At 47.6% G+C, this 22008-nt stretch overlaps 1 protein-coding gene across 1 annotated transcript; it reads right to left on the reverse strand.

Moving 5' to 3' along the window:
- Window positions 1–952: 952 nt before the first annotated feature.
- Window positions 953–9342, reverse strand: Wbp2 (WW domain binding protein 2). The gene is made up of 8 exons (XM_026404860.2): window positions 9233–9342; window positions 6145–6253; window positions 4713–4848; window positions 3674–3766; window positions 2958–3092; window positions 2611–2733; window positions 2133–2209; window positions 953–2022 (listed from the first exon to the last, which is right to left on the reverse strand). Exons 1-8 carry the CDS (start codon window positions 9289–9291, stop codon window positions 1969–1971), a joined length of 786 nt encoding a protein of 261 aa, XP_026260645.1. The 5' UTR covers window positions 9292–9342; the 3' UTR covers window positions 953–1968.
- Between the last annotated feature and the right edge of the window lie 12666 nt (window positions 9343–22008).

The following is a 22008-nucleotide window of genomic DNA, read 5'->3' on the forward strand; positions in this document are numbered from 1 at the left end:
AAGTGGACACTGTAGGCGGGTAAGCCCCACCCCACCCTCCCACGGAGGCTTTAGGGATGGTCCCGTGCTCCCAGTAGGGCACCCTCCCCCATCAACTCTACTGCACCCAGGGGAGCTAACCTTGGTCCTAGGGGTTCTCACCCCAGGCTACCCAGACAGAATGGGTCCCAGACCTGGGCAGGGGTGGGGCAAGCTCAAACTGAGACACAGTTTCCCAGCTGGCAGCCAACTGCTCAGCCTGCTTCACCCCACAGGTGACATTCCATGGAGGTGACGTTGGGGCCAAACTGTACCAGCCTGGGACTTCCTTGTAGCCTCAACTCCACCATGAAGGTCAAATTCCCTTGTAGGGGAGCTTAGCCAAACCCTGAGAGCTCCTGGGTAGGGCTGGCGGTAGAAGAAGTGGGAGAAGCCCTCCTGCCAATCTCTCCAAGAGGGCAGATTTGGTCTACTGGGGACAGGAAAATAGACTTTAGCACCAGCATCCCAGAGCTCCCCAACCCACTGACCCTGTGCCCACTGCCTGGGCTGGAGTGGAGCACAGAATGTTTCCCACCCTCCCCAACACTCAGGTATTCAGGAAGGCAGTACCAGGTCACACACTGCAGTGACCCACCCAGCTGTCCCAGCCAGGCTTCAAAGAGGGTCCAGCATGCTCCAGGGACCCTAAACCACCTCCTCTCAGATTCCTGCTCTGAGCCTGGGGCTGGAAATGCAACTCTACGGAGAGTCGGCAGGTGGGACAAAGGCTGGCCCTGCCTGCCTCTTCCACCCAGGTGCTGGGCGGCACCACTGGCCACCCCAGCCAGGTGCATGGGCCTCAGTGGGGAGGTGGCCCAGAGAACAAGAGGTTCTCACTCCAGGAAGGAAGAGTCTCCTCAGCAGCTCAACAGCTCTTCTTCAAAAGGTTCCCCTTGGTCAGCACACACAGCCAGAAAGGTCCAGTTATTTCATTTTTACTATTTCACAGTTTTAGCAAACAAATCAAGGTGCAAACAGGGTTTATTTCACATTAATATATTAACTGGATTTTTTTTTTTTTTTTTTGTCAAATAAATAGGGAATTCTCTTTAAATAACCATCTCTCCTCACTTCGTGGCCGGTCCAGGAACAAATGAGCAAATCTCCGTGCATCCAGGGGGCATGATGCTTAAAGGGAGGGGCCGGCAGCAGGCTATGATCAGCATGTAGGGTTGGGGGCCCTTTGTTCTGAGCCCACCCCGCAGCCCCCAAATGGCATGATGGGATGGACATGCACTCTTCAGCTCCAGTTGAGAAGCCCCTCGTAGAGGGAAGAGACTAGAGGGAAAACAAATTCCAGAAACACTAGCAAGAGAACAGAGGAGCCTCATCCCCAGCCGCAGTGGGCTTCCCCGGAAGCCACTAAACCCTGGAGGCTTGTTGTAAAGCTCCTGCAATCAGAAGTGGCAACAGAATGACCACGGACAGGGAAGGCAGGCCTGGCTGAATGGAATGTGCACTGATGGTCAGGTGGGGCAGTGGCCTTCCAGAGCTAAGCACAGACAGGGGAAGGAATGTGAGTTGGGACTGGTAGGGCCTTTTTGGCCCACAGGGAAGACATGTGGCTGGTCTGGGGGGGCTCACAAGGCTGAGTGCAGAATGGCTACCAGACCAAGGGGCTGGACTGCAATAGAGGAGGTGGCCAGAGAGTCCCTCTGTGGGAAGGAACTACTAGAGTGAAACAGGAACAAGGGGAACACCCCGTGCTCCCAAGGACAGCCCCAGAAATGGTAAGAGGGGCGCTGTGGGCTGAGCTAGTGTGGGAAGCTGGGGGGACACCTCTCCAGAGGCCAGAGCCCTGCCTTCCTGCAACACTAGTTCCTGGGAACTCTTTATCATCAGACCTGGGGAAGAATAAGGTCCTCCCTGGCCTCCCCCAGCCAGATGCAGTCCCACAAGGAGGGGTAGGGGAGGCCCATGAGGTGGGGACAGGGAAGTAGGCGGGGTCTACTGGGTCTTCTTATCTTCTGGAGGGTAGTAGGGAGGTGGTGGAGGCTGGCTCTAAAGAAGGAAGGAAAGATCATGTTAGAACGTTCTTAGAATAAGAGGAGGCCCATCGTCCCGCCCAACTCCCTGTCTTTATGGCCGAGGGGATGGCCACTCCCACTCACCGTGGGCATGTAGACGTTGTGTGGGTTGCCTGGGTTGTAATAGGCGCTGGCAGCTGCTTCTGCGGCCTTGGCCTCAGCTGGAGAGCAAACACAAAGTAAGCATTGGTGGCAAGCCCTCTCCTCCCAGCCCCCAGGCTCAGGGCAGTAATGCTGGTGACCCAGACGGCCAATAAAAAAGCGGCAGTTGAGTTTTCTAAGCAACTGCCACATGCTGGCACTTTTTTTCCAGTCCCTTACATGCCTTAACCCCTGACACAAGCCCACTAGTGGCCCCATGATCATCTGTTTATACATGGAGGAGCCTGAGCCGAATAGGTAGGTCACTCAGCTACCTAAGGGACAGAGAGAACCAGCATCTAGCTTTTCACCACCAGGCCACCTCCCTGCTGGTTCCTAGGCCAGGGGCTCCTGCAAGGTCCTAGGCCCTAGAGAAGAGAGGGTTGGTTTCAAAGGACTGCTGGCAGCCCAGGGGCCTTACCTGCAGGAGTGGAGGGGACATCAGGGCCACTGACTGGAGGCTCCATGGGTCCAGGATAGGGTGGTGGTGGGGGCTGCACATATCCCATGGCCCCATCCATTACAGGAGCTCCTGGATAGAACTCTGCTTGGCAAGAGAGCAACAGGGACCCAATGACTAGTCAGGCCTGGCTCCCTCAGAAGGCTGCCTCCTGGGAGCTGCCCCATATAGCTCCTCAGGGGCAGCCTCTGCACCTCTCCAGCATCTGTTAGTTACGGGTCTCCCCTCTGCACCCCCTGGCCTGGGGGAAGTGGTTAGTGGTTGAGTGGGTGGGTGGGTTGAGGGTGGGCAGCAAAGGACACACTCACCAGGTGGGGGCGGTGGATAGGGGTAGCCAGGAGGGCAGGGATACATTCCATTGGCGACTGGCGGGGGAAAGACATAGGCCCCGCTGGGCATGTAAGGGTACCCATAGGCTCCATTGGGGGCTTCACCTCTGGAGGCTATAAGCACAAGGGGAGAGAGAGATGAGTGCCACCTGCCTCAGGGCTGGCAGAGGGCGGCCCCACTGCCTGCTGGGGAGCTGCTGGCACCCAGGAATGTGCCAGCAGACAGGCCTACCCTCTGTTCCACTCTCCACCCATACATGGGTCTGGCTCTGTCAGGGATGAGGCAAGGCAAGAGAGGGGGACAGGGATGGAGGTGAATGGAGGGAAGGAAGGAGGCTCGGGAGGGGTAGAGGAGGAGCCAGGTGAGGCTGTCTGCTGAGCACAGTACTTGGTAACTTAAAATGGTTGTTTAATGGTTTAATGGTTGGGTTTTTTGTTTGTTTGTGTGAGGCCACAGTAAAATGTCAAGTCCAAATAGATCTGTCAGAGTGTAGTACACCTGCTCCAGGCAGAAGAGGCCCAGGCTTTGAGGTATAGGACCGAGCAGAAATTACAGGCTTTGTCCCCAACTCCCAGCCCTGGTCAGCAGGGTCAGATATATCTTCTGATGCTTACAAAACAAAAGGAAACATGATCAAACAAAAAACCCACATGTCCAATGTGTCCTTGGTCCCTAATTTCTAGAGCCTGAATACCTTGAGATGCCACTTGGAGCATGCGCTGACCAAACTCGATGGCGCCCCCTGCTGTGAAGGTCAACTTGTATGAAGCGGAGCCTTCCCAGCCACCTATGAAGGGGGCAAGACAGCAAATGAACAGTGCAGGAAAAGAAAACAGGTACACTGAAAGAGATGGCTCTTTGCATTCTTCAGGGTCCCACCTAATGCCCCCAAAGCCTGCAGGAAAAAGCCAGGCTTTCTCTTGCCTCCTCCGCATAGACAGGGCTGCTTCCCAAGCCTATGCCCCTGGTGCTACAGACTGGCCTGGCTCCTGCTATCACGGCCTCCCCCTTTGGAACAGAGGCTTCTTCTTGAAACAAGCTTGACCTTCCAGCCCAGTCCCTGAGGTAACAGGCACAAAGTCCACATGGTTTGGCTTTAGAGCTAATACTAAGGGGTTTCTTTTGACCCCCAAGGAAGTACCAGGCAGCTTCCAAGAGCAAAAGCACTCAGCATTAACTGCCATTCAAGTTCAGAGCAGACCTCTCATTCTGAGGGGGCCTAAGCATGAACCCTGGTCCCTCTAGCTTGGCGTCTGTCCAAAGGGGAACCAAGAGAAAGCTTGGGCCTAGGAAGGTGTGAGGGGAAGGCAGGGTCCATGAGGAGGTCTCCAGTGTCTGTACAAGTGTCAGCCACAGGGCAGGGCTTCTCCAGCTTCCCAGAGGGCAGCTGCCTTTGCTTGTTCTCAGGAGAAGGTCCCTCCAAAAACAGGACACAGCTCCTTCCCCCATCTAAAATCTGCACATGCTCCCCAGGGCACAATAGGCATCTTACTTAGTTTTTGGTCTTTTTGCTGATTTTATTCTCTGAAGAGGTGATCTGAACTGCCAACTCTTATGCCAGCCTTTCCCAGCTCTTGGCAACCAAAAACCCACGCAGGCTGGTCGGCTGGCAGCCCAGATATTCCTTTTGAAGGTAATCTGGAGCATGGAAGGGGACAAGGCTGGGGCAGTAAGAGTTTGAAGAGGATGTTCCCAAGGCAGCACTGATGTCCCTGAGCATCCTTGTCACCCACCTCCTGCTTCAGCCTTCACCATCCCCTTGATGTAGTTTGCACCAAACACAGGCTGTTTGATCTCACAGTCCTTCATGAGATAAAATGGCATCATGAAGGACTGCATGGCATCCTTCCCCTTGGACAGAAAGATGACCTGTGGTGGGAAAGGACAAGGGCCATTAGTGCTGGAACTGCAGCCTGCTAGGCCATTGTTTCCCACCTGCTTCCTGTGTGTGGAGTCTATTCCCAGTTGGGAGCTCGTGCCCATGCCAGGCCCAGCAGGCTCAGGGCTCTCTTTGCACCAGACGCTTCTGGACAGAGTCACATGCACCCTGGAGAGGCCAGACGTGGAAGTCACAAGAACAATGTCCCAATCACAGACAGAACATGTGAACTGGACAAACTGCTTCAGTTAAGTAAGAGAGAAGATGGCAGACATGGTGCAGACGTGAAAGGACCTCCAAAGCTGGGGAAGCATAGGCAGGGACAGGCAAGCAGGGGCCTGGACAGGGGAGGCTTGGCCTGGCCTTTTAGAGAACGATGGAGTGGCAGGGCCTCAGAGCTCTGGAGAAAGGGCCTTTGTGACCTTCCTGCAGATGACACTCTGCCCAATGGCAACAAGAGCTCTCCTGTCCTGTGCCTGGAGAACCCCTTGGGTTTCAAAACCACCAGGTATATTCAATTTAACTGAAGATATCAATTGAGTTTCCAGAGATGGGATTTTGAGTCCCTACCTATGTAAGTTATGGTGACAGACACCTAAAGATGTGTTCCCCTGGGGCTGGGGTTGTGGCTCAGTGGTAGAGTGCTTGCCTAGCACGTGTGAGGCCCTGGGTTCGATCCTCAGCACCACATAAAGTAAAATAAAGACATTGTGTTCACCTAAAAAATAAATATTTAAAAAAAAAAAAAAAAGATGTGTTCCCCTTCCTCCAGCCATCTTGAAGTCTCACTAGTAGCTAGCTACAGGCAGTAACTCTTTTCTGAGACTACACGCTTTGTGTTACCCTCGGAGTCTGTATGGTGAATGCAGGCTAGGCCCATTCTGCTGTCTGGCATTTCTCTCTGCAGGGTTCTGCTGGGCTCAGTGCCCAGTCCGGAAGTTGTGGCCATGCTACTGTATCCTGTTTACCACATCTATCCCTCCGGATACACACACAGGCCTCAGGCTACTCTAGGCCCAAGTCATTCCAGCAGTTGCATCCAACACTAGACAGATTTTTCTGACAGTGGCTCTGGAATCTGCATGAATTCACAGCCTAGTAGTTCAGCTGCACAGAGTCAGGTGATTCTAGAATGCAGGAGCATGTGACAAGAGAAACAGGAGGAACAAGGCACCAATATTCATCAGGGTTCAGAGGTCAGCTGACTCACAAGGCAGAGGCTAAGACACATGTCACCCTCCAAATGCAATCAGCCTCCAATCCAACTGTCCTGCCGCGCAACTCACCCGGTAAGGGGTAAGGTAAACAGTGCCCTTCTTGGTCCCTTTGAAGGCCTCTGGAACATTCTTCATGTCATTAAATGTAAGTTCCACATGATCATAGGACATTAGGATGCTGTGATAAGAAAAGAAGAGAGGCTCTAATGAGATAGTTGGAGATGTCATCTGTTACCCCCAGACACTGGGTGAGGTTGCCCAGCACATTCCAACATGGCTGCAAAGAAATCATAAGACAGCCATGGAAGAGTTGAGCAAGTTTGGGTCCACAGAATTTTCCCAAACCCCACTCATACAGAACCCAAGTGACCAGCACAGTAGCAGAACTGCAGGGCTCATCCTTCAAGGTGCTGTTTTAAGTCCTGTGATAGATGTTCTATTTTTGTTATTTTGTTTGTTTGTTTGGGGGGGGTATTGGGGATTGAACTCAGGGACACTCAACCACTGAGCCACATCCCCAGCCCTATTTCTTATTTTACTTAGAGTCAGGGTCTCACTGAATTGCTTAGTGCCTTGCCATTAATGAGGCTGGCTTTGAACTCACGATCCTCCTGCCTCAGCCTCCCAAGCAGCTGGGATTACAGGTATGCACTACCATGCCCAGCTTTGTTGGCTTTTTAAGCCTAATAAATGAACACATTTAAGACTCTAAGACATGACTCCACACATTGCTTTCTCCAGGGCTCCCTTACATAGGGGCTTCTTAAGCTAGGTCAGCAGGGATGCTGGTCCATTCTTGAAAAGATGATGTGTGTGCGGACTGGGGATGTGGCTCAAGCGGTAGCAACCTCGCCTGGCATGCGTGCGGCCCCAGGTTCAATCCTCAGCACCACATACAAACAAAGATGTTGTGTCCGCCGAAAACTAAAATATAAATACTAAAAAATTCTCTCTCTTTAAAAAAAAATGATGTGTGTGCATTTTTCTAGGACATTTCACAGCTTTGGGTTCATGAATTAAAAAATAAAATTTACCATGAGGTCCTGGATTCAATCCCCAGCATCACAAAAAAGGAAGTTCACCATTGTGTGTGTGTGTGTGTGTGTGGTGGGGGGTGGATATTGGGGAGTGAACTCAGGGATGCTTTACCACTGAGTTACATCCCAGCCCTTTCTATTTTTTATTTTGAAATAGGGTCTTGCTAAGTTGCTCAGGCTAGTCTTAGACTTGTGATCCTCTTGCCTCAGCCTACCATGAAGCTGGGACTACCGGTATGCACCACTGAACCAGGCAAAGTTTGGCATTCTAAATATTAAATTTTAAACACTGTATTTAAACTTCAATTATTATAGACTTATTTATTTGATACTAGGGATTGAATCTATGGGCATTCTACCACTGAGCTCATCTCTAGTCCTGGGTTGCTGGAATTACAGATGTGTGTCAGTACCCTCAGTAGATGCAAATTTTTCTTTTTCCAGAAATGATGCTGAAGTGCTTTCCAAAACAAGGCACATCCACTAAGCTGTGAAGGGTGACACATGCCAGAAACCCCTCTGGCATAAGGTTGAGGCATAAGGATCACAAGTTGGAGGCTAGCCTGGGCAACTTAGGGAGAACCTGTATTTAAAAAAAAAAAAAAAGGTTTTTTTTCAGTGGTACAGTGCCCCTGGGTTCACTCTTCAGTACCATTAAAAAAAAAAAAAAAAAAAAAAGAAGAAGTCATCACACTAAGAAAAACAGGCTTGGTAGATGTTACTAAATGGAATCAAAAGTGTGCAGGCCCAGGAACTGGTTCACACTGAGAATCGCAATAAACCAGTGAGCACTGTGAGGTTTCTCAGATTACATGATCAAAAGGTCCAAGTTCACCAGTTCCATTGTCTTCATTCTCCCAAATATCACAACTTTCTTGACAAGAAAGGAGTAAATGGGAAGAGAACTGGCACAATAAGAGAAGTATTCACCAAGAACATCAGACCCTGAAGAGGGTAACATGGAGAGAAAGTCTGCATTCTGAGGTCTGGGTCACCCTGGGCCTTCTCATCTGACTCATCAAGTCTTCCTAAGTGACAGGTTCCAGACTAAGCCATGGCCTTAGCTGAGGTGAAGTCTCTGGCTCCAGCCCGTTTCCCTTGTAGACTCAGCTTTTCCTCCTAAGCTCTTCTACCTTCAAGCAGCAGCCCAGGAATTAGAAGAGAGAGAGAGAATGAATCGGGAAGTAGTGAGGAGGGTAGATCAGAAAGAACCCTGAAGTTCAGAGAACCTCTGCTCTGTGGAGTGATATTAGCCAAGAGCATTCAGGAGGAAAGAGCCTGGGATGGGGTCGTAGCTCAGCGGTAGAGGGCTTGCCTACCATATGTGAGGCATCGTGTTCAGCAGGCACCGGGTTCAATTCTCAGTGCCACATTTAAAAAATAAATAAAATACATAAAATAAAAAATAAATAAAATTTTAAAAAATAAATTAAATAAAAGAGACAGAACCAGTAACTAATAATAAAATGAGATTAAAAGTATCAACTATCTTTAAAAAAAAAGGAAAGAGGCTAACCCTTACAAGGGCTCAGACTCACACCAGCAACTGTTAGGCAGTTGACAAACGTTACCTGTTTGAGATTTTTTCACTTGAAACCTGAGCTGTTTTGGAATACACTCAAAGGGTGTTTACTGTTAAGCCTACGGACACCGGGGTCAAGACCTCTTTTTTGGAATTCCCATCTGTTATTCAGACTTCAAATCTAGGTCAAGTTATTTAACCTCCCTGGGTCTGTATTTTCCTACCTGTGTGACGTGTGTATAATAGTACCTACCGCACAAGATTTATGTATTTCAGAAGAGGCGCAGTGGCTGCCGCGTAGTAGCAACACAGTAAACGCCTGATAAACAGCAATTATTTTTTTTAAGGCGCCTCTCAGCAAAAGGCTCAAGCAGCGCCCCTAGGCCCCACTGCTTGCCCCAAACCCCGTCCCCATCCCGCCGCCCTACCCCCGCCTCCGGCCCCCAGCTGACAGCAGCCCCGCCCCCGGCCGTTACCCCCCCACCGCGCTCCATCAATTTCTCTCCTCCAGGATTTATTCCTCACCGCCCACCGCCCACCGCCCACCGCCTGGACATCCGTCCTTCGGTTCTCCAGGATCCTTCCGCAGTGTTCTCACCTCTCAGTGTTGTTGACGATCACTCCGCCGCCCTCCGAGTGGTTCTTGTTGAGCGCCATAGTCTCTTCGAGAGGGGTCCCGAGACTCGCAACGCAATGCGCCTGCGCCCCTCTGCGGCCCGCCCCTAGTGGCGTCGTTCGTATTAGATCCAGCCAATCACAGCTCCCGAGCGGAGGCTGGACCAACCACAGGAGCCCGAGTGTCACGTGGTAACAGTGTACTACCTTTCCCCCTCCCCACTAGTAACTCCTGCATCACAAACAAGCCCAACACTACGCTTCCCAGCAGGCAATGCTCTCCCAGCCTCGATCTCTCCCTACGTTGGGGCCGGAGATGCATTCTGGAACTTGTAGTCTTCGAGACCAGAGTCCCGGCTGGAGTCCATTATTTGCATAACCATCAGTCGGTGTGCTCCGTACCCCGCCTCCTCAGAAGGGTCGCTGTCAGTAGTTTGTCTCCTTGCGTTGGTCTTAATTCTAAAGACTGGGCTCGCGTTCATGAAGCCTACACCGGCAGAATCTACCATAAATGTGGTGTTTGCAGCCCTGAACAGTCACTCAGTGGGGCGCCATCGTTCACTCACGTTTTGGGGGCACTTTGTGTGCGGCTCTGCCCCCGAACATGGCTAGTGGATGCAGCCCTACAGATAAACGGAAGAACCAGCCCCTTCCAGGGCATATTGGGCTAATGGAGTCAGCACAAACTGCCACCCCTTAATCCACCCAAATCCAGACTCTCCGAGGGGTAAGAATTTCTTGGGGAGCGGAGGCTGCACCCCAGGCCCGGCCTGCCGCGTAGAGCGGGTGCCCACCTACCGCCGCCTGCAGCTGGCCTCGCAGTGGCGCTGCTGGCTTTAGAATGTTCCAGCTTTGCTTCCTGGCAGCCCTGCAAGATTTACAAGACTGAATGGAACCTGGCACCCTGCTAGAGCAGAGCCAGATAATATGACTTTCAAAATTGAGCTGACTCATATTAGCTCATGATTCAGCACTGGGCGCTTCCACTGCCCCTGTAATTCTCCAAACTCCCTCCACCTCCAAGTCAGTCTTTGGGGGGGGGATTATGAGGGTCTTCAGGTCCACTAGTGGCTGTTCTAGTGTATCAAAGGATCAGAGTTTGATTTTTAAATTTTTTTTTTTTTTTGGTTGTCAGTGGACCTTTAATTTATTTATTTATATGTGGTGCTGAGAATCGAACCCAGTGCCTCATACACGCTAGGCGAGAGTGTTCTGCCACTGAGCCAAGACTCCAGCCCCCAGGGTTTGATTTTTTTTTTTTTAATTTTTTTAGTTTTCGGCGGACACAACATCTTTGTTTGTATGTGGTGCTGAGGATGGAATCCGGCCGCATGCATGCCAGGCGAGCGCGCTACCGCTTGAGCCACATCCCCAGCCCCCAGGGTTTGATTTTTAAGTGAACTGATTTCCCCACATGTGGCAGCATCTGCAAGACTTAGCTTTTAAGGGAGATACTGTCAGCAAGTCATTAACATAGTCCCGTTGGGTTTGTTCCACGAAGTCAAAATTTATTGAATATCAAATTCAAAGCCAGACATAGTGGTACACACGTGTAACCCCGCTACTCGCTATTCCGGAGGTTGAGGGATCCACAAGTTCAAGGCCAACTTGAGCAACTTAGAGACTCTGGCTCAAAAAATAAGACTGAATGGAACCCGGATGTAGTTTAGGGATAAAACGCCCCTGGATTCAGTCCCTAGTATCCCCCCACCCCACCCCACCCCCAAAAAAGAAACATTTATACAAGATGTGACATGTAACATCTATATTAGATGTAAATATTTGGCACCTGGATGATCAGTTACCTACCCCTCCATCAGGGTTGAAGTGCTCACCAGGTAAAGAAAACCTTCTTTGAAATGTTCCAATTAACATTCCTAAACCTTAGTCCCCATTATAAATAGCCTTTTCACTTAAAGAAAACTCTCTTGGGTGGGCATAGTGGTGGGTGCTCCCTGTAATCCCAGGCTGAGGCAGGAAGATTTCTACTTCAAAGCCAGCCTCAGCAAAAGCGAAGTGCTAAGCAACTCAGTGAGACCTTGGCTCTAAATAGTACCAACAACAACAACAAAAAAAAAAAAAAAGAAAGAAAGAAAGAAAGAAAAGAAAAAACGAATATTCTCTTTTACTCAGCTCAGCCTTCTTGGTCAGCGTTGTGTCTCCCTTCTGCTCAAGTGAGAAGTCGCATTAAAAAGTTCTAGGGCTGGAATTGTGGCTGGTAGAGCGCTCACCTAGCACGGGCGGGACCCAGGTTGGATCCTCAGCACACATAAAAATAAAGGCATTGTGTTGTGTCCATCTACACCTAAAAATATAAATATTTAATATAAATATTTTTTTAAAAAAAAGAGTTCTAGAGGGCTGGAGTTGTGGCTTGGTGGTAGGAGCACTTGCCTAGCACGTGTGAGGCACTGGGTTCAATTCTCAGCACCACATAAAAATAAATGAATAAAATAAAGGTCCATCAATAACTAAAAAAAAAAATATTTAAGAAAAAAAAGAGTTCTAGAACCACTGAACTAGAAACAAAGTATCACAATGATAAGAGTACAGAAAAGCTAAGAAAGGTTAAGGCTGCCATGGGGTTACAAGAGGCCCACCAAGAACAAAGCCAGAGAACAGATGCAAACGCAGAACAGCCCCAGCAGGGGATGGGCTCTGAAGGCCCAGAGTTTAGACTAGGGTCCTGTCAGACAGCAGGCTGTTTGCAAGTATGGCCACATGGATGAGGGAGAAGGAGCAGTACAGGGAGGTTGACTGTAGGTCTGGTGACCATTCACCAAATGGTCTGATGACGGGTGGATGTGTGGTATCCCACTGTAATAGGTGAGGGGGTTACCTCTTGGGAGACTGGTGAGTTTGTGGGCCTGATTTATCTGAGGTGGATTTGGAAACTCCAAGCATCCATGTGCTTCTGATTTAATTTGATAAGTTCACAGGTGAGCAATTTTTTATTGGCAAGATTGATAAGTTTAGGCCCTCTGGGGGGACGGGGCCCTGGGACTGAACTCATGGGAGCTCAACCTCTGAGTCACATCCCCAGCCCTATATTGTATTTTATTTGAGACAGGGTTTCACTAAGTTGAATGAAGTTAGCACTTCGTTTTTGCTGAGGCTGGCTTTGAACTGGTGATCCTCCTGCTTTAGCCTCTCAAGTCGCTGGAATTACAGGCGACTATGTGTCACCACTCCCAGCTTCAGTGTAGGCTTTTTTTTTTTTTTTTTGTATTGGGAATGTAGCCCAGGAGCACTTTACCACTGGGTTACATCCCCAGTGCTTTTAATTTTTATTTTCTTTACTTTTTTTTTAAAGAGAGAGAGAGAGAGAGAGAGAGAGAGAGAGAGAGAATTTTTAATATTTTATTTTTTAGTTTTCAACATCTTTGTTGGTATGTGGTGCTGAGGATCGAACCTGGGCCGCACGCATGCCAGGCGAGCGCGCTACCGCTTGAGCCACATCCCCAGCCCTTTAATTTTTATTTTGAGACAGGTTCTTGCTAAGTTTCTGAGGTTGGCTTGAATTTGCAATCCTTCTGCTTCAACCTCCCAAGTCACAGGGATTGCAAATGTGCACCACTGCACCCAGCTAATTTATGTCTTCTGATTGTGCTGTGCAGCTGGGGGTTATTCTTTCAATAACTTCTGTATATTCAATATCTGATGGCTATCTTGCCCAGACAAGTTAACCCAGCCATTTTGCTTTGGTACTTGTAATCAAAATGGGGTAGCTCATGGCAAACTGTTGCTTTATAACATAGAGTAACAAAGGGCTATGCACTCTTGAAGTCTACAACGGAGCAAGGCACCACCCACTCTTCACAGTTCCATAGAAAGGAATAAAAACTGTCACATTAGCAAAAATCATGGTGAAGTCCTGCACAAGAAGACCAGGTTGGGCCTTGCAGGACAGTGTGGTGAATTAAGGATGGTCATGGTGAAATCACCCCAAGTGGTTAGATTAATCTGGGAACATGCAATCTACGCAGTGCTTAAAAATAGGAAGTCAAGCTGGGAGAGGTGGTGCACACCTATAATCACAGCAACTTTGGAGACTGAGTCAGGAGGATCACAAGTTCAAAACCAGCCTCCGAAACTTAGTGAGGCACTAAGCAATTAAGTAAGACCCTGTCTCACAATTTAAAAAAAAAATTTTTTTTAAAGAGCAAGGGATGGGGTTGTGGCTCAGTGGTAGAACGCTTGCCTAGCATGTGGGAGGTGCTGGGTTCCATTCTCAGCACCACATATAAATAAATAAATCAACAATGAATATAATATTTTAAAAAAAGGGCTGGGGATGTGGCTCAGTACCTAGTGCCCCCTGAATTCAGTACCTAGTGCCCCCCAGAATAATAATAATAAGACATAATAATGTTAATAATTATGTTAATTATTGTTAATAATAATGTTAATAATTATTGAAACATAATAATGTTTCAATATCAACATATCTACATGTTGATATTGAAACATTGTCCAAGTCTATTAAATACAGAAGGATATATGCTTCCATTTGAATATGGAATATAGGTATATAATTTCTAGAAAGACCTACCATAAATTGTAGTATTATTCTTTTGAGACAAGGGTCTGAAATGTTAGAGTGGGTTGGTGACTCAGGGTGCATTGTGTTCATTGTTCTGTTTTATTTTTTCCTATGTTCACTTTGATAAAAGTCAAATGACTACAGGTTTTTGTTGTTGTTGTTTTGTTTTTTGTTTTTTAAGAGAGAGCAAAACCCTTTCCTGTGCCTTGGAGATTTTTCTGGCAGGAGGAAGACTGCCTGCCATGCAGACATTGTGTCAGGACCTGAGTCAGCCAGAGGGAAATATTTTCCAGAATCTAACAATACCTTGCAAGGTTTGAGAAACACCATCCTTATCTGCATCAGTTTCCAACTGCTGGACTTGATAAAAGCCCAAGCCATCTGTTCTTCTGTGGCACTGGTTTGGTCTAACTGAGCCTGCATTTTCCTGATTTGCAAATCTATTCTCCACCTGAATAAAATTGTCTTTGACTTTTTAATTTTAACCTCATTTACGTTTTTTTTGTTGTTGTTTACAACTTAAAATATTAATAGTAAATTTCAAAAGGAAAGAGAAGATGTACCCACCGGCATTCAGTAATGACTGCTCTGAGAACCATGTATTGGAAGTTGACGGCTGTTAAGGTCAACTGTCCAGGCCCACCCCAACTCCGACCCTCTTGCCAAACATGGAGGTAGAGGCCGATCTGAGTTTTGGGGGTCTGAAGCTTATATGATTTTGCCAACTCTCTTTAAGAAAAAAAAAAAAATATATATATATACACACACACACACACACACACACACACACACACACACACACACACACATTCATAAGGCCACACTGAGGCCCTGACAGGAGGGGAAATGTCATGAAGAGGAAGTCACAGTGCAGAAAGATAGCAGGCTTGACCAATGCTGGCTAAAAAGCCCAACCTTTGCAAGTTTTATAAAAACATGATCATGTGAACACATTGTCAGGGCTGGTCATTTCCAGTATGCTGAGGTCCACGATGACAATTCATTGATGAACCAAGTCAGCAGCAAGAAGCAGTTGGGTCCAGGCCTCAGAGCTGGACTTCTGTGCTGCCTTCTACCCCACAGAGCTTGTTTCATTCAAGTAGCAAAATGATCTTTTCTCACTGTGCTATAAGTGCTTCTGTTTTCCAGACTGGAGCCTCTGATGTGTGCTGAGGAGGGGTGCTGGCATTCCTAGATCCCAACCAGACAGGGCCTAGGTGCCTGAGCCCCTGAACAGGCCCCCCTTTTGACTCCCAAGAAGCTTCATCTGGTTGTCCAGGGAGCCAAACCCACATCATTTTTTATCGTTGTTATTTTTTGTTTGTTTTTGGTACCAGGGATTGAACCCAGGGAGGCTTAGCTACTAAATCACATCCCCAGCCGTTTTTATTTTGAGACAGGGTCTCACTAAGTTGCTTAGGGCCTCACTGAGTTACTGAGACTGGTCCTGAACCCGTGATCCTCCTGCCTCAGCCTCCCAAGTTGCTGAGATGACAGGTGTGTGCCACTGTACCTGGCCACATCATTATCAACTTTACTGAACAATTAATTATTTGTTATGTGTACCATTTAAGAGATTTGTAAACAGTTTACCAGGTTGTGGTTTTCAACTTTTTAAAAGCTTTGACTTATAATAAGAAATACATATTTTAGCCAGGTGTGGTGGCATAAACCTATAATCCCAGTGACCTGAAAGACTGACACAGCTGAGGATTCAAATTCAAAGCTAGCCTGGGTAATTTAATGAGACCCTATCTTGAAAACAAATAATATTTTAAAAGGGATGGGGACAGCTCAGTAGTAGGGCATCCCTGGGTTCAATTCATAGTACAGCATACAATTTATATTAACCCATTAAGTCCCAATATTTTCCTGGAACAGTAGCACATGCCTGTAATTCCAGTGACTCAGGAACCTAAAGCAGGAAGATCACAAGTTTGGGGATAGCCCTAGAAAGTTGGCAAGACTCTCAAAAACTTAGCAAGACTCTGTCTTAAAATAAAAATAAAAAAGTCTGGGGATATGGCTCAGTGGTAACTTGGTACAGGGTTCAACCTCCAGTACAAAAAAAAAAAAAAAATGCTAAGTTTTGAACTCTGTGGATATATCTTTTATTTATTTATTTGTTGGTTTGTTTTTGCATTACAATTCTTTTTTTTTTTTAAAGAGAGAGTGAGAGAGGAGAGAGAGAGAGAGAGAGAGAGAGAGAGAGAGAGAGAGAGAGAGAGAATTTTTAATATTTATTTTTTAGTTCTCGGCGGACACAACATCTTTGTTGGTATGTGGTGCTGGGGATCGAAACCGGGCCGCACGCATGCCAGGCGAGCGCGCTACCGCTTGAGCCACATCCCCAGCCCTACAATTCTTAATACACTATTATACCATAATTTATCATATCTCTGACTATATATAAGGTATGTTGACACCAAATTCACATCTTCATACATGTATTTTGTATAGTGATGAGGGTCTCCTTCCACCATCATGCTATTCCCCTTCTCCGTCCCTTTCCCTCCCACCCCTATTCCCTATCTAGAGGTAATCTTCCTCCCTTGCTCTCCCTCCCAACCCCATTTTGAGTCACCCCGCTTATATCAGAGAAGACGTTCGGTATTTGTTTTTTTGGGGATTGGCTAACTTCATTTAGCATAATCTGCTCTAATGCCATCCATTTCCCTGCAAATGCCATGATCTTATTCTTTTTATTGCTGAGTAATATTCCATTGTGTATAAATGCCACATTTTTTTTAAAGAGAGAGTGAGAGAGACAGAGAGAGAGAGAATTTTAATATTTATTTTTTAGTTTTCGGTGGACACAACATCTTTGTTGGTATGTGGTGCTGAGGATCGAACCCGGGCCTCACCCTTGCCAGGCGAGCGCGCTACCGCTTGAGCCACATCCCCAGCCCAATGCCACATTTTTTAATCCATTCATCCACTGAAGGACATCTAGGTTGGCTCCACAATTTGGCTATTGTGAATTGTGCTGCTATAAACATTGATGTGGCTGTGTCCCTGCTGTTTTTAGGTCCTTTGGGTATAGTTCAAGAAAAGGAAGAGCTGGGTCAAATGGTGGTTTCATTCCCAGTTTTCCAAGGAATCTCCATACTGCTTTCCAATCAACTCTGTGGATATTTCAACAACCTTGACCTAGATGCATTAAAATGGTTTGGAAAATAACCTAGTTTTATATCCTATATATATATATATATATATATATATATATATATATATATATATATAAAGATTTTTAATATTCTTTTAGTTGTTGATAGAATCGAACCCAGTGCCTCACACATGCCAGGCAAGTGTGCTATTGCAGAGCCCTAGCCCATCCTTTATATATATATAATGGAAATATATTTTTTTTTCAAATGCTCTAATCATTTGCCTTTTACTTTTCATAAAAGAATAAACCTCTAAGAACATAATAATGATCTCAGTTACCATGAGTGGTATATATGTTGCTCAATTTAAGGTTTTTTTTTTTGGTGGGGGGTACTGGGGATTGAATTCAGGGCCACTCGACCACTGAGCCACATCCCCAGCCTTATTTTGTATTTTTTTTTTTTTTAGAAAGAGAGAGAGAGAGAGAGAGAGAGAGAGAATTTTTAATATTTATTTTTTAGTTCTCGGCGGACACAACATCTTTGTTGGTATGTGGTGCTGAGGATCGAACCCGGGCCGCACGCATGCCAAGAGAGCACGCTACCGCTTGAGCCATATCCCCAGCCCCATTACTCACTCTTATTGGTTCTGAAAAGGCTGAGGTCAGAGAATCCTACCTCCTAAGCATCCTTCCCAGAGTGTGGCCAGGCCTCTCCTCCAAGTTTCCCTCAACTCAGGCAGGAGAAGGCCAAGCTCACTGGGCTTAAGTATCCTGTCACCCTGCGAGCGCGCTACCGCTTGAGCCACATCCCCAGCCCCTTATTTTGTATTTTATTTAGAGACAAGGTCTCGCTGAGTTGCTTAGCATCTCGCTAAATTGCTGAGGCTGGCTTTGTACTTGTGATCCTCCTGCCTCTGCCTCCTGAGCTGCTGGGATTACAGACATGCACCACTGTGCCCGGCTCAATTTAAGTTTTTATAGGTGTTTCACATCTGAGACAAGGGGACAAATGAGTTAAGATCCCACCATATATAGATATATTGATTTTTTTGAGATGGGTCTCACTATGTTACCCAGGCTGTGGTATTCCTGAACTCAAGCCTTCCTCCTGCCTCAGCCTCTCTACCTGGACCTCCTAGTAGACCATCCCCACAGCCTCCTGAGGATCCTGGATGCCCAGACCTGGCTGTCCCAGGTGAGGGCTGGGGCAGTGGGCTCCCAGGGACAAGGAGTAGGGGCCCTGGTTAGCCAGGCTGGAGCCAGCAGGACCTCGTAGAGGTTATGGGATCCAGAGACCCTTAAGAATTTGAAAATGGGGGCCTGGGGCTGGGGCTCAGCGGTAGAGCGCTCGCCTAGCACATGCGAAGCCCTGGGTCCGATCCTCAGCACCACATAAAAATAAATAAATAAAGGTATTTAGTTCAGCTACAACTAAAAAAACAAAAACAAAATAAATAAGGCTGCCTAACCCAAGGCAGCAGTTGTAAGTGGCACACTGACTCCTCTTTCAGCAAAGGCTGCTTCCTTAACCAATGATGGTTGCCATTCTGGCTGTTCATGCGGAAGCCCCAGAACCAAACTGCTCATCTCTCGACAGCTTCCTACCCCTGGTTAATTCCTGCTGCTTCCATTTTTTTCTATTTATTTATTTATTTAGGTACTGGGTATTGACTCCAGGGATACTTTACCATTAAGCTGAAAAAAACAAGCCTCTATCTCAGAGCAAAGCCTGTCCAAGGAAGGGACATGACCTTTGCCTTGGAAAGACCCACAGAGCACTCCTAGGCACATCCCCACCCTGCTAAGTGGTTTATCTACAAGTAACAGGAGAGGTCTGCTGCGCCAGGTGTCCCTGACTCAGTCAGGCTAGGTGGGGATCCACAGCAGCCCCCTAGAAGCCACCAATCAGCATGAGACAGGGAAATACCTGGGATGCCAGATGACGCTCCCAGTAGTTTATGGTGGTTGATAATGTGTTGGGAAACCTTGTAGTTTAGCACGAACACCCCTCTTGGCTTAAGCCAATCAGTTCAAATGAATCCCCCTCTTGTAGGAACCAATCACCCCTACCCAACTTGTTCCCACCAGTGAATGTGCTAATCATGTTTTAGAGTTGTTATTTGATTTCCCTGTGGTGTGTGATGATTTGCTAAGAGATGCTATGATGTATGTGAGGTCCCTGCCTTCTCCAAAGAATGTATAAAACTGCTGTAAACCCTGGGCTCGGGGCCTCTCAGCGTCACCAGTTGCTGTGTGTGCGCACGGAGGACCGAGCTAGCTCGCAATAAACACCTCTTTGCTGTTTACATCGATCTTGGTCTCTGGTGATCTTTTGGGGGTCCCGAATTCGAGCATAACAAAGCTACATCCTTGGTTCCTTTTTTTTTTTTTTTAAATTTTGAGACAGGGTCTCACTAAATTGCTGAAGGCCTTGCTAAATTGCTGAGGCTGGCCTTGAACTTGCGATCCTCCTGCCTCGGCCTCCCGAGCTCTGGATGTGCCCCAGGGTGTGCCCCACCGTACCTGGCAATCCCAGAAACAACAGCCACTGCACAACTGACTCTTGCTTCTCATGGAATCCTTCAACACACAAGCTGACCAATCTGTTTCTCACCTCTCTGTCTCATGGATGAGAGGGCATGCTGTGATTCCCCTGGAGGTCTATGCCTTCTGCTCCTTGTGAGTAGGCTTCGGCAAAATGAGTTTCTTGAAAGAATACCTGCACTTACTGCCTGCTACTTGAGGAACCACTGCTGTTTGTTTAGTTCTAAGCACGTGGAAGTCTTATTGCAACCTTGCATGCAAAGAAGGCCCCTGGTGGGCCATTTCTAAGATTGCTTTTGGAAGGGATATTTTACAGCAAAAGAAAACTGTTAGAGAGCCACCATTAGGCCAGAAGTCACTGGGCTTCTGACCAACAGTAGCTGGTTGAGTGGTTGGGTAACTGATTTCCCAGAACAATTTTAATCTCATTCAAGTTTATCTGAAAATCATTCGGGCATTTTATCACAATGCTATTTTTCCACCAGTAGGAGACTGTGAATTTAAAAAATATATTATTTTAGTTGTAGATGGACACAATACCTTTATTTTATTTATTTATTTTTATGTGATGCTGAGGATCCAACTTAGGGCCTCACACGTGCTAGGCAAGTGCTCTGCCACTGAGCTACAACCCCAGCCTGAGACTGCGAATTTTGAAAGCCAAAAACAACAAAAACATTGCCCACACCATGTATGGGACAGTTTTTTTGTTTATTTGTTTTTGGTGGTACTGGGAATGATCCCAGAAACACTTAACCACTGAGCTACATCCCCAGACCTTTTTTTTATTTTGTGATAGGTTCTCACTAAGTTGCTGAGGCTGTCCTCAAACTTGTGTTCCTCCTGCCTCAGCCTCCCTAGTTTCTGGAATTACAGATGTGTAACCCTGCATCCTGCATCTCTCTGGGCTCAGGAGTGGGTTCTGCAAGGGTCAGGAAGCAGAGGAACTGGATTCCACTGGAATGGCAGGCGTCTGGGGGAAGCTGGGTGAGCAGTGTGCAGGGGGAGGCCGGGCCCAGCCCCCCTGGACAGGGCCTGGCAGGAAGCAGCAACCCAGGGAGAAATGGGGCTGATGTGGGGCTGGTGGAGCTCCAGTTGTAGTGTCACGGAGCATGTGCTGAATTGTGTTCCTTCCTCCCAACCCCAAGTCCCTCAGAATGTGGCCTTCCTGGGAAACGGGTTGTTGAAGATGTAGCTAAAGTGTGGTCTTTGGGACCTAGTTCAATACGACAGGGGCCCTCAGAAGAAGGGAAAACTCAAGACACAGACCTGCCCAGGGAGATTGCTGTGCAGTGACAAAGGTAGAGGTCTACAAGGCAAGGATGGTAGCCCATGTTGTCCGCCAGCCAACCGCCAGGAGCTGAGAGAATAGCATGGGACCTGTCCTCTCTTGGCCTCCAGAAAGAACAAAGCCTGCGCCGACACCTTGATTTGGGATGCTTGGCCTTCAGCACTGTGCACAGCATTTGGATTGCCTGGGCCACCTGGTTTGTCATACTTTGTTGTGACAGCCCTCACAAACAAATACCCTGGGTTTGGAGTGAGGCACAGTGGTGTGGCACAATCCCCAGACCTTGGCCCAGGAGAGAGGCCACAGCACGGAGCACTTCGGGCTGGGACAGTGACCCTTCCAGGAGACAGGAAGCTCTCCCATCCTCCGGGTACCATGTGAACCCCAGATTACAATTCCGCCAAAGGCAGAGGTCTCCAAACCTGCCTGAGGTCGAACTTTTCACCCCCTTAGCAAAGAGTAGCTCTTTGGTTTTTTGTGGTTTTGTTTTATTTATTTATTTTAATTTAATTTATTTATTTGGTACTGGGGATTGAACCCAGGGGCACTTAACCACTGAGGCACATCCACCCACAGCCCTTTGTTGATATTTTATTTTGAGACAGGGTCTTAAGATGCTTAGGCCTCACTAAATTGCTGAGGCTGGCCTGCCTCGAATTTGGCAATCCTCCTGCCTCAGCCTCCAGAACTGCTGAGATTACAGACATGCACCACCATGCCCAGTTTCAAGTTTTATTAGATTTACTAGGATAAATATCAAAGTGGACATTTCTTGCATCTGAGTGTTATGGAACAGATTCATGCTGAATACACCGAGGTTTTTTTATTTTTTATTTTTTTCACCCAGCCAGTTGTAGTCTTCCAAATAAGTCAGAGAGAAAAAAGAAAGCTCTTGGTAGCTCTCAGCTTTCTGCCATTTGTGCTAGCTGAGCTGTGGTGGAGTGGCAGATTCCAAGGGACCTGCTGGTGATGTGGACGTGAGTTATTTCAGGATAGGTCCTTTTTTGGCTGTGGGTATTATGGGAACACAAGTTCCCTGCTCCTACATCGGGAGGCAGGGCCAGCACTCATCTGCTCCTCTGGGGCTGTTTCTGGTTGCTGTGGCGATGGGCCCCACCCTGGGGCTCCCAGCCCGGACCTCCTGGCTCTGTCAAGTTCAACTTCCCCAGATACAGCTGCCAGGTCCGTTCTGAGCGATTCCTGCTGGAGGGGTGTTTATAAAAACCTCTGCTGTTCATTCCCACTTCTCTGCCTCCCAGATCCCAGAAAGCT

Source organism: Urocitellus parryii, chromosome 7, assembly GCF_045843805.1.
Source record: "Urocitellus parryii isolate mUroPar1 chromosome 7, mUroPar1.hap1, whole genome shotgun sequence".
NCBI classification, from domain to species: Eukaryota; Metazoa; Chordata; class Mammalia; order Rodentia; family Sciuridae; genus Urocitellus; species Urocitellus parryii.